Source organism: Prunus persica, chromosome G1 (genome assembly GCF_000346465.2).
Source record: "Prunus persica cultivar Lovell chromosome G1, Prunus_persica_NCBIv2, whole genome shotgun sequence".
NCBI lineage: Eukaryota > Viridiplantae > Streptophyta > Magnoliopsida > Rosales > Rosaceae > Prunus > Prunus persica.
The window spans coordinates 32,039,985-32,053,361 of record NC_034009.1 but is presented as its reverse complement, the minus strand read 5'-3'; the positions used below and the strand labels follow the sequence as shown (position 1 = coordinate 32,053,361).

Below are 13,377 nucleotides of genomic sequence, written 5' to 3'. Positions count from 1 at the left end.
GTGTTTTGAGAAAAGAAAAAAAAATAAAATTGGTTCATCAATTCTCATTAAATTATTTTAGAAATGATTAAATTGAACCGTGAAAATGGTAGCTAGCAAAAGGAAAAACTAATAATATATTTTATAGGGAGCATGAAATAAAAATAAATAGCGAAGAGTAGTCTGTCTTGTACAATCTCTCCAAAATCCTCAATTCCAAATGGTGGCCCTTTAATGGATAGAAAGATGTGTCTAAAACGTGGGGCCATAGGCCATGCTAACCACTTGTAGACATCCTACCCGAAAGCAAAAATAAAAAATAAAAAAAATAAAAAACCCACTTGTAGACATCAAACTTGAAGAGTACAATCACAGACTCTCGGAGAGAGACTTTTTTAAAGATGGCTCGTGACTTCTTCCTCTCTCGTTTATTTCACACCAAACAGGCCAACAGTAATCCTTTAAATAAATGAAATGAATGTAAGAATTTCCATGGGATTACTTGAGAAAATTTAAAAAAAAAAAAGTAAATTTGTACATTCATCATAATCAAATGAGAGGTAGAAATCAAGGGAGAAATAATTATTCCCGGCCCTTTCCCAACTTTGGGCGTTTAATTGGAATGGAAAGAACCTATATATATATATATATATATATTTAAGACTTGAAAGAGTCAACCTAATGAGAATGGCATAAGACGAGATGTCAACAAAGTTCCGTGGAATATGTGTCTTGTAAATAAATTCCAAAGTCGTAGTAGAATACAAAAAGAAATAATACAGTCTTGTCTCTATATTTCTTTTGACCCGTCCGTTGAGGCCTTGAGAGGGTGGGGTTTAAAGCTTCAAAACTTGTCTCTTTATTAGTACAAACAAATTGACTGCATCTGCTCTCTCTCTCTCTCCAGATATAAGTATATATATGTACGTACGTCTAATATATATGAAGTAGCATACTAAATGGCATTTTACGTCTATTATATATGAAGTAGCATATTAAATAATTAAGAGGGTAGACGTTATCTGTAACTAATCTATATGTCTATATATAATATGGGCTTAGCTAAGTTGACTAGAGCGGATTTGCTCTCCACTCTATGTCAAAGTTCGAATTTCCCTCACCGTAGTTTAGATTATATTAAAGTAAAATATTGTTTATATCTATAAAAATCTGTATGTATAATGTTTCTTCCTCACAATCTGTACGTATGCCCAAGTCACACGTCCATCCCACTAATATGTTGATCTTTGGCTACTACTAAGGCAGTGTTCTAGACTTTTCTAGGAGGCACGAAAATTACGAACAATATTATTGTCGTCTTTTCAGTTTAACTTGTGCAGTAATAATGTTGGCCAAGGCAAATGCACATATATACTTTTTAATACGATCATGCATAGTGTCCATGGCATGCAACTAATGGCCAGTTCAGGAAGGGATATCTTTCCCTATTCATGGATATGGAAATTATTCCTTAACTGAGCATGTTATTTTCAAAAGAAAGCCTCCCTCGTAAAAATTCAACTATAGCAAAACAAAATCAAGGCAAATGATAAAAAATAAAATAAAATAAAGGAGGAGTGCATATTAATTATTTTGAAATGCCAAACCAATCATCTTCTGGATAATTTCTGAGTCATTAAGTTTTTCTTATCTTTTTTTATTCATCCTTGTAAGTGTGTAACTTACTTGGTAACGGCTCTTTGAAACTTTGATTATGGTACGGTTGCATGCATGTGTGGTCAAAATAATTACGAAAGTTCCTATCCTATGGATTTCCATAAAAGGGAACATCAGTTTAACAAGAAACAGAGAGTCCACTAGTCATATTTAATTTAAACTAGGAAAAAAGTTGTAGCCTTGATTGACTTTGAAAATTAACCCCCGGCCTCCCAAAACACTTTTTGAGGTCTCAACCAAAAACAAAACAAAAAAAAAAAGGGAAAATATACAGGTTGAAGAAACCTTAATTAATCTGCACTAATTCTCTTGGTGTGACATCGCGAAAACTTCATGGCGTTCAGGATTTGCTTAGCCAGAACTTGATGCATAAATTATGGTACGAGGGAAAGTTAACTCCCTGCAAACAAACCCAAAATTAGTAATTGAAACAAGTTCAGTTATTTTTCCAAGAAAACATTCAACGGATACATGAGAAAGAAGTCAATCTCATCATCACGTAAAAGATGTTGGGAACAGAAAGTAAAAGTATAAAAAAAAGATGTAAAAAGGCGAGCAATAATGAAATGGTTAAAGTAAATAAATAATTCATGCATGTGAGTGTGTGAGTGTGTGAGTGTGTAATATGTAATCCAAGACAAGTTGGAAATGCATCTTTTATTGTGAGAAGATATTTATCTCATCAGACTCACTCACTTTACAAGTCCAGCAGCACTCGTGACTCTGCCAGCCAAAATAAAAGTTAAGAAAGTATCATGTTTATATAAAAACAAAAAGACGAGACACCCAATTCTACTCCAGGTCATCGATCATGACTGCCTCAATTTTGTGTAACCATGCAACAAATTGTGTCAGAATTTCCTTTTCTTATTGTTTTTGTTTTTTCAACCCAAAAGAAAAGAAAAAGAAAAGTACAGAAAGCCAGTGAACTTAGGACACATTTACCAAAGAAAACTAACTCCTTTAATCATATATAATCATTTTTAATCTACAAAAGTCGTCACTAATTTTCACGTACCTCCCTCATCTCTGTACTTTTTCCAGCTCATGTTGTTCTCACTGAAAATTCCCACCTCCTCCAAAAGATTGGCTTGACGGCGCTGCTGCATTGCTTTCTGAATCCAATGAGCTCATGTCCATTCCATGCTGCTGTTCACTATGGTGCTCTGATCTTTGATGAGAAAACCCTCCGCTCATGTTCCTCACCACCTGTCCAACCCCAAGAAAGTCCCTTGTTAACCTATCAGCCCCTCCAATATTGCTCACCCCGAGACTGTTCTGCTGCTGCAACTTTGTCTCCTCCATATTAATAGCCCTATTTGCTGTTGCAGCATCGTAGCCACCAAACGACGCATTTACAAAAATGGATGAGCCACCAGTATTAGCAAACGAGTTCATTAGGTCTTGCAGGTGGCTCTGGTCCTGTTGATCACTTCCGAACATGCCACCTAAGCTGGAAGGAACCAGCGCCCCGGGCCTGTCAGATTTAGCAGTGGCTGAGGAGGAGCTGCCGAAGCTCCGAAGCAGCGAGGCAGTGGTGTTGTTGCTTGAATTGGTGGAGCCCATTTGAGCAGCCTTTTGAAGCAGTGCGGTTGCCGACATGTGCGCCATAGATGCATGGTGCTGCTGCTGCTGATTATTATTATTAATATTACTATTAGTGCTGTAGAGAGAAGGTATCCCGGAGCTAATATGATCACCGCCCACTATGTGACCGGAGAAGAGATTATGTGAACCTTCACTGCCTCCGGCAGCGGTGGTAGTGCCATTTACATTGGTGTTGAAATGGTCAGGACTAATTAGTAAATTGTTATTGGTGGCACTGTTGTTATTATTAGTAGTATTGGTGGTGTTGTTGGAAAGGAAAGGTAGGCTGAACAGATTGGCTCCTGCTGAGTGATGATGAGGTGGGTTGTTTGAGTTGTTGTTGTTCTGATGAAGATGATGATGATTATCAGAGAATTGCATGAGGCCCTGGAATGACTTGTCCTGATCCTGGTCATGGTATTGTTGTTGGGTGGACTGATCAGCGGCAGTCAAGAAGAAAGATGCTGAGGACTGTGCAGCTGGTCGAAAAGATGAGCCCAGGAGATGATCGAATTGTCCGGTCCGAGCAGCGCCAGCACCACCCGCACCACCAAGTCTTAAGATGTCAGCAGCTGTACTGGATTGACTGTGGTCTTGTTGAAGTGAGGAAATTTGAGGTGGGCCCACAACTTGATGAGATAAGCCGAGGCCAGTGTTGCTGAGGCTGCCCCCATATAAGCTGCTGCCAATGGTGCTCAAACTGGGCGGATGCCTTGCACTTTCCTGAGCCAGTGCATCGCAGAAGGCCCTGTGCGTGATAAAACTGTCCCTCCTACAGCACGTACCAAATATTATTAAAATTGGATAGAGCTCACATTAGATTCATTTCGTGGAAATAGTAAAGCAGTACACTAGCCAGCTAGGTTTAAATATATATTTTCTGGAGAGAAAGTGTTCATGTTTATCACATACACATCAACTTGGAAAATGTACGGAAATATACTAAAGTGAATGAAAGTAAAATGAAATGACTTCCCTAAATAGATGGAATTGGCCCCACTTTTGTTGATAAAATCCAAAATCTATACAATTAATTCACTCAGTGAGTTACCCCATTTTCAGTAGTATAAAGAGATTGCAATGTTTCAGCATTAGGGCGGTGTAATTAGCCGCGTTAGATGTTCTAAATCACACCGACAAGCAGTCATAGTTGACAAATGAAATTAATCTCGTGCAATTCCAAAAATGGATACAAATGAAAATATATAGATATCAAAACCCTAATGTGAACAAAAATTAATTATGCAATAATTTCGACTGTATATATGATTATATGTTGAAGGAGATGACGCATTTAATGACATACACAGTTACACGCACTATATAATCTGCCACATTGAAACAAATAGCAAAAACAAGCAAGAAATACCATTTCAAGAAAATATAGAGAAGTAAAATGTAAGTGTTGAATGAAATGAATGAATGAACAACCAAGAAATACCATTTCAAGAACTGGCAGATCAATCAATGCGACATGAGAATGTATTCCAAGTGATGAAAGGTAATCCATCGATAAACCCATTTGGGGAGTTATGCTCTCAGTTAATACAAAACCCATGATGAATTGTCTGTTTTTTCCACTTGAGAATTATTCCCAAAACCCCATCCATCTCTCAATTTCCCCCAATTACTGGCCTCTCCTCTCAACCCAATAAATTAATGACCCAATTGCGTGCCATTATGTAAACCCTTAATTTCGACCACAGCTTTCAAACTGCAAGGTCATGATGAAGTAAAGCCAAACTGAAAACCAGTTTAGAGAGAGGGAGAGGAAGAGAAGATGGTCAATTGGGAAGAGAGCGCCCTAGAAAGAAAAGCGTTATGATGAGATTGGGGCAGCTCATAATAGGAGAGCAACACCCTCTCTTTCTCTTCTTTCTTACATGGCAGCATAGCGACACGTGAATACGGAAAGGCTAAACTAAAGACCGAAGCGGGGCGTTGTTTCCGAGGTGAAACAAAGAAAAATAAATTCAAGTACCAGTACCACCATGGGGCTAGCTTTCTCTCTCTATTTTTTTTCTTTCTTTTAGATGGTTTTGGGTGTCCCGACTGGAGTGGGGATATATGTATGTGTATATATATATATATGTCCAGAGAACTGAAACCACTACGACCATGGCAGTTTCTCACAGATTATTCACGTGGGAGCATGTTTTCTGCCATTTCCTTCCCCCGAAGAAATTTTAAAATCAAAACATTGACAGGAGAAAAACAAAAAGAAAAAAGAGAAAGAGAAGAAGAATTACAATAGGACAAGGGTGAAAATGAAACGCATACTAAAAGCGTGAAAACCTTTTCTTCTCTTGTCACCGATGACTTGAGGAAGCTAAAATATAATAGCCTAAACCAAACCGTATCTCTCTCATGAAATGAAGTAGCTTGGCTTGGCTAAGGATATGATGTTTGCTTAATGAGAAAAAGAGCGAAAGAAATTTTTTTTTTAATTTAATTTAATTACCTTGAGAAGAGAGTGCCACAGTCACATCTGTATTCTCTAGTTCCACAAGTCTTAGAATGGGCCTTCCAATCGGACTGCACGGCGTAGCGCTTGGAGCACTTCTCGCACTTCCATTTCTTCTCGCCGTGCTTTCTAGAGAAGTGCTTTTTGATGCCGGTGAGGTCACCGAGAGCTCGGGAGGGGTCGTGGTGGACGCATGTGGGCTCGGGGCACAGGTAGACTTTGCGTTTGGGTTCTTTTGTAGTCTTCTGCTTGAGCTTCCAAGGCAGGTTGTGTCCTCTTCTGTGGAGCTGTAGGTTCTGCTCCCTTTGGAAGCCTTTGTTGCATACCTCACATATGAACCTGTTTGTTGCCATTAGGGTCTTGGGAGATAGTGCTATCACTTCTGCTTCTGGATCTGTTCTCATGAAAAATGCCAAACCACAACAAATTAGAAATTTCATATCTTTATTAATCACAACAACAAATCATACATATATGCTACAAGACAATCTTTATTTATAAACTTATGTGCCCATTTCAATCCAACTAAATCATAAACTTTTATACATATATATATATATATATATGTATATGTATGTGTCTCTGTATTTTTCCGATTTCAATTGATTCCTCTCCCAATTTAGGGTTCCTTATCTGTGACGAAGGGAAAACAAAAGAAGAAGGAACACTAGTGAATGAATTCAGAAATTAATTTAATTTTCTTTTATGTTAGATCCTTGCTAGCTACAAAAGAAAACAAAATTTTAATTAATGGTTGGATACTTGCTTGGTGTTCCAGGTTGGTTTCTCTTTTTCTTCTGAGGTGGAGCAGCTGCTGCAGCTGTGGACGAGGTTGGCGGTGTAGAGGAATGTTGCTGCTTCATCTGCTGGTTTTGATCTTCTTCTCTAATTCCGAAAAGCGGTGCGACCGACGAAGAAGACGCAGCCATCTATCTAATTTATATCTTCTTCTTTTCTAATTCTCCGACCCTTTCCTTCTTTTCCCTGCTTCTCTTTCTTCCCTTTACCTCACAAAGCAATCTGAAACCACCACAACCCCACAACCAATTTGAGTCCTCCTGAAATCTTATCTCAAAACCAGTGATGTATATATATATATATATATATATATATAGAGGAGAGGTTTTGGAGTACTGATCAGAAACAAAGAAAGAAAAATACATGAAAAGTAGGAAAGCTGGCTGCGAGCTACTAGATTAACCAAGCGGAGCTGAAGAGAAAGAAAAAGGAATCAACTCCATAGCTAAGCATTTGATGCTTCTCTCTTCTGCCTTTTTTTTTCCTCTTGTTTTAAATGAAAATTTCTGAGCAAAGTGATATGTTGCTATGGTTTTATGATTTGGTGTCATGCACATACAGTAACACATATACACAGCATATTTTCTTTTATTTTAAATTTATTGGCATCTTTTTCACAGTTCCCTTTTTTTTTTTCTCCAGATTTTCTATGAATTTTTTCATCCCTTAAATAAAATACAAAATGAAAATAATCAATCGATAGAGAGAAGAGAGAGAGGAGTTGAGGCCTACAGGTCGGTGGACCCAATCCATAGCCACATAACGACATGGTATGGTGCGTGAGAGGAGCATGAAGCAGCTACCTCTCTCTCTCTCTCTCTCTCTCTCTCTCTCTCTCTCTCTCTCTCTCTCTCTCTCTCGTCTTCGTATCTTCTTACTCACATCCAGACAAACTATCCTCCATCATCCCTGTCCCAAGTGGACCTCACTGTAAAAATAAAACATTTCAGCAAAATAGAAAACGGAACTAAACCTAACACTAAAGGATGAATATATATAAATTTCTTTTTCTAAAAAATAATTGGATAATAAATAATATTTGAAACGCAGAAGAAAACAATCCCAGAAAGAAAATAATTACGAAGAAATTATAAATATATATATACAGAGTCAGTTTCGTGTATATTAGAGCACTGATATGAGGTAGTTTGAGATGAGGCTGTTTTGCTGAAATCCAGCTTAAGCTCTAGCAGAATGCGGTTGCCATTAATTTGAGAGCTCTCTCTGCCCACTGACATGTAAAGAGCAGCGCCTACTAGGTCCGCTTCAGTTACATGCAAATTGATTCTCCTACTGGCAGACGCATCTGGGGCTGGGGGGCCAATATGAAAGGCCATTTTAGTCTTTTTATAATTACATAATTAAAAGACCCAATAATTATTAAGAAAAGACCTAATCCAACCAACCACTATCGATAAACAATTACACGGCAAAATCTATTTTAGATTTTACATCACTAATTATTAATTGCTAACCCTATCATACTCTTACTCTGATTTGGTCACAGCTTACTTTCAGCCACAGATATTGTACAGTAAAAAAAAAAAAGACAAGGTGATTATAAATTAAAGTGATTTATTCAATTTAGTAACTTGTCTGATTTTGAAGGTGATATAATAGAATGAAACTTTGCTGTTTTGTGGAATGGGAATACTTGATTGGGACAGTTTTTCTTTTTCTTCTTTCCCCTCTCAAATATTTGGAAATTGGAATGACAGTTTTTGTTCCATGCCAGCTAAAGGCTTTTCCTTATACAAGAACGCTTGCAGCAGATCTGTCATTCTTTGATACAATGACAGCTTAACTATAACTACGCATATCACTGTCAAGTGTGTCATTTTGATAATATGATGAGGGTCTAAAAATATATTCTTCATTACTTTTGGGTGGATGACATTGAAATTTGGACCTGAGAAGACTTGTAGTACTGCTGTATATATATATATATATATATTAATTAAGTTGTAAATTCTAATGGGAGTTTCTGCTTGGTGGATATACAGTGTCTCAATTTCTAAATGGAAAAAACAATGCCTAAATTGAGAAAACAAATATCAAATCTGATTGCTATGTTATTATTTAGCTGCTCTAGCCACCTCTTATTTGAATAAAGGTTGTTTATTAATTAATATATTGCTTATTAAACATGCAAATTACAATTATAACTTAATTCTTGTAGCGTGGCAATACGCTCTGATTCTGTTTATAGATGAAAACTTACCTGTCACGACGCATATGCATTCTTTGTTTCTATCTCTCTAAGGAAAACTTATCCATGTACCCCTTGTATCCGTCTCTCTCATAAAATATAAGTCTCGTGATAGAAATAAATGGTGCACATATGCAAGAGTTCCAACTATGTACCTCTTGTTTCCATCTCCTTAAGTATTTGTGCCGTTAAGGAAGGTCTTGGTTGTAGTAACTCTCATTAATGCTAGAGGAGTTTAGGACAGACTGTTTAGAATGTATTTGAAAATATCGAAATGACTAATAAGAATGGAAATATAATATAATATAATAGCAAGTTTCGGTTACACTCAGATAATTTGTCAAAACAAAAGACATATCCAAAAAGCAGCAAAGAATTTGAAGAAAACCAAACACAGGGTGCAGGATTTAATTAATATATATATATATATATATATAAAGACGAGATATGCAGAGACCATTAAGTGACAACACAACAGAGCAGTATGTTGCAACGCGAGGACGATGGTTCTTTTAGAAGATGGAGATTTTCAACAACGGCGGCGTTTTCACTTTATATATAACACTCAATTTATTCTCTAATTTGCCCTGTGTCTGTCTGTATGTCCCTCTGTCATCTGCCCTAACATTCAACCAAACATGTCATATACGGATTGCTTTTGCTCTCTTTCTTTTAGACTTTTTTTTTACGTTCCCATGCATTTCTTCCTTTTCAAATCATTTTTTAGTTCCTAGTCAGTCAGACTGTTAAGGGCTCTTTATTGCCTATTGGGAATTTGGAAGGGAGACCCCTATATGAGGGCTTTCTGGTTTGAATCATTAGGCCCAAAATCTTTTCATTTTTAAGTTTCTTTGGGCCCATGTGACGTGTCTCTTAATTTCTTTTTTATTTTAAAAAAAACCTTTTTTTGTTTTTCCTTTGTTTATAAAGAAAAATGGGAAGAAATTCTAGGGCAACACTATTTGGGCTGAAAAAGAGAATCAAACTGACTGTGAATTGAAAGAGAAATGTGGTCCAAAATATTAGCAATAACTTCGGGGAAGCCTCGAGTGTATTATTACTTACTACCAAGTCAAGTCAGTAGAATTAATGTTTGAATGTCACTTTGAAGAGGGTTTCTTTGATATTTACGTTTGTAGTATTATTAATTAGCATATATATATATATATATATATATATATATATAGTAGGGTGGCCATGCTGCTATGCTATGGGGCGGGCCGGCATTGCATTTGTGTATTGTATATCCCCACCCATCACAGAGCTCCAAGTGGACTGTGTGATCATCATGACGTACGCATATATTATGACGAAGAAGGTCATGAAATTCATATAGAACAGAAGAGGGGGATCTTTAAAGTGGGGAAAGAAAAAAAATCAAATGTGAGTTAGTTCAGTCTTGTCCCTTGTATTCAAGGTTAAGAGCATTAACTTAGAGTTCATTTGGGACTGTTTCTCTAGGAAGCACTTCTGTTCATAAGCGCTTCTAACGAAAGCGTTTTTATTATAAAGTTGTTGAAAATTTCATCAAAAATCGAAGTACTTCCTGATAAAGCACTTGGGAGTGCTTCCTAAAAAAGCACATGGCAGATGCTTCTTTAGAAAGCGCTTTTATGACCTAGAAGAATTTCTAAATTTTTTTGCCAAACGCTATCAGAAGTGCTTTCGGTTGTCAGAAAGCGCTTTTAGCACTTCTAGAAGCACTCCAAAACAAGCCCTTATGCATCTGAGCTCTTTGGTAATCTTCAATCATGGGTCATAGGCCAAATGTAGCCCTAAATTAATGCAAAACTCTTCATCCATGGGCTTAAAAAAAATTGGCCACATTTAGCCCTTTAACTAAGCCACTTGTAGTCCAGTTATAGCCCATATCAATTTTTTGTGTGGGCCTAACACATATGCTGCCAAATAAGAGAAAGCATCACGCATGGGTGTGAGCATAGAACATCTAGTACAACTCCATATCCAAAGGCTGATATTAAAAGCATGATGACGTTAGCTAGGCGTTACTTTTTTTTTTCCTTTCTCTTTTACATTTTAAATGTATATAAAATTCTTATAATTAAAAAAAAATGGTTTTGCCTTTGTTGGCTTTCTTTTCTTTAATTTTTATATTTTAAAAAACCTAAGATATGTCTATAAATACCTCAAAATTTAATCAACAAATTTTTCACTCATTTCATTCCACATTTCCTACAAATTCTATCGCATTTTCTACTTATTCATAACTTTCCACTTCTTTTTTTTGGGTCAAATACTTCCCACACTCATTCCATTCAAAAAATTTATCAGAAATCTTGTTAAATACTTATCTACGTACACGTGTCATATATAGAATATTGTCTCTAAATAGTAGTTTAATTAAATTAAACAATACATAGAACTGAAATGTATGAGTGTTGTACCATAATTTTTCTCAAACTAATAAAATATGGAGGGCCCTAAAATATAGTGAAACCCCATATTTTTAAATATGTATATTAATATTTCATAAAATTAAATATTTATAATTATTAGTTTTCAAAATTATATAATTGATAATATATATTAGTTGTATGGCAAGCTACGTGAATCTAGCTATTAACTAGTATAGCCTATCAAATTTTATTGCATGGCTTTAACTATATCAATTCATTTCAGCATTATTTAATATTTATTATATATATATATATATATATATACATACACTTTACAAAAGCTGTTAGAAAGGCCTTTATGCTTACTAAGCATTTGTTAAAGATTGACGTATTGCAAATATAGAGTCCTCAAATCCAGTTAGAGCATGAGGTGGGATATGTAAGTAGGAGGTGTAAGCACAATAGGTATTCATATATATATAATCTTAACTGGAGAGTGCTCACTAAGCACTCTACAAAGCCAACACATAAGGCTATTTAGGGTGGCAGATTATTTTCAAGCCACCCAAGTAGTCTAGCAACCTATAGGCTAGTTATGTAGCACAATATTAAGCTTTCATCTATATATTTGCCGACTTTAGTTTCCTATAAATAGTACTACCTAAATACTTCTTGTATCATAGGTTCTTCAAGTTGCTTTAGTTTCCTAAAAATCGTAGACAAAGAAAGAAAGAGTGAGAATTAAAGTATGGTGAGATTTTGAAGAAGCTCAAAGTGTTTGGACTTGCGACTGGGAGTTATACAATAGCTTTGAATTTAAGGGAGGGGTTTTTCTTGGGGAAGCTTTACATAAATTGATTTAATTAAATATTGTGAACACTATATTATGCTTGGTAATCTTATTTGATTATTATTCTTGATATTGGGTGTTTACATGTTGTCAATTATCATTATAATTTGATTAATATTGATATGTTCATATGTTATCGGTGGTGGTTGGAATTCTTGGGTTGATAAAGAAATTATGAAAAAGAGGGTAATAGGAAGGTTCTTTGGTGTATTTGAGTTTGACCATTGTAGGAACCAAGTTTAGGCGAGCCCATAATTGTCGATCAGGTGATTTGGGCTTCGAGATCAATGGTGTAGACAAGATGACTAGCAAAAGGGGAATTATGAGATAACTTATATGGGTGTTAGTTTATATAATGGGGCATTCAGAATCACAGTGGTAAAATGCATGGTATGAGACATGCAGATTTGCTTGCCATATTATATAGATTAACGGGTTGGGTAGAATTGAAGTTCTTTCAGACCTTGCATAAATTGTACATTATAAATCTCACTAATTACATAAGACATAGGTCCCTACTGAGTATGTAGTGCTCACCCCTTAATGAATTTATTGCAGGTTTTGAATCTGAAATTTAGTTTGTGACGAGGAAACAAGAAGAACAAGTTTTGGATGTTTTGTTAAAAGTCTGTTACTTTCCTGTTATTTTGCTTGTAAAATTACGATGTAAAGTATTTTGGTTTAAATAGAAGTTTATGTTCAATCTTCATGTTTCTTAATATTTAAATTTTTAGTTTTAGTTTTTCTTTTACCTCACACTCCCAAAAAAAAAAAAAAAAAAAAGGATGTGACAAATATAGCCCTACATGTTTGGAGATGGAAAAATTTAGGGCCCGTCTAGTAATGTTTTTAGAGAGCATTTTCGGAGAATGTTTTCATAGAATGAAAACGAGAAAATGAAAACGCGTCTAGTAGATTAATTAGAAAACATCTTCAGAAAACAAAAACAATGAAAACGTGTCTGGTAGTACAATTTAAAATAATATGTGAGTTATTTTTATGAAAACGTTTCCCATGAGAATAAAACAACTTTTTTCTGTTTTCTACAAGTACACATGAACTTGTTTTCATTTTATGAAAACATTCTCAGTGTTTTATGTTTTTGAGCCACCGAACGTGTTTTTGACTCATTTTTATTCTCTGAAAATGAAAACAACCCCTTAAAACATTACCGAACAGACCCTTAGTCATACACTATTTTTAAAAAAAATAATATTTTGGAGGGCTAAAATTATAGCCATGGACTACATTTAGCCTTATGACTAGAGATGGTATTACGTGCGATTCCCCCATCTCCAATATCTCTTGTATAAAAAATATTAAAAAACACATTAGAGAGAGTAGTTAAAATATCGAAATTCAAAATTGTGGATTGAGGTGTGTTATTTTTTATTTATTTTTTGTTACAAGTGGGTCGAAACCAAGACAAAACAAGGAGAAAAAAATTAACAGATCA

At 35.5% G+C, this 13,377-nt stretch overlaps 1 protein-coding gene across 1 annotated transcript; it reads right to left on the bottom strand.

Moving 5' to 3' along the window:
• Positions 1,728–7,192, bottom strand: LOC18793333 (protein indeterminate-domain 5, chloroplastic). Its single transcript, XM_007221949.2, has 5 exons — positions 6,869–7,192; positions 6,474–6,727; positions 5,705–6,101; positions 2,675–4,015; positions 1,728–2,056 (listed from the first exon to the last, which is right to left on the bottom strand). Exons 2-4 carry the CDS (start codon positions 6,634–6,636, stop codon positions 2,713–2,715), a joined length of 1,863 nt encoding a protein of 620 aa, XP_007222011.1. The 5' UTR covers positions 6,637–6,727; positions 6,869–7,192; the 3' UTR covers positions 1,728–2,056; positions 2,675–2,712.

What these genes read in the sequence shown, in the direction of transcription:
- LOC18793333 (XM_007221949.2), bottom strand. Translation starts at nt 6,636, where the DNA reads ATGGCTGCGTCTTCTTCGTCGGTCGCACCGCTTTTCGGAATTAGAGAA. An exon ending in AAACCAACCTGGAACACCAA is followed by an intron (nt 6,102 to 6,473) that starts GCAAGTATCCAA and finishes TCATGAGAACAG; the next exon opens with ATCCAGAAGCAGAAGTGATA. An exon ending in TGTGGCACTCTCTTCTCAAG is followed by an intron (nt 4,016 to 5,704) that starts GTAATTAAATTA and finishes TACGTGCTGTAG; the next exon opens with GAGGGACAGTTTTATCACGC.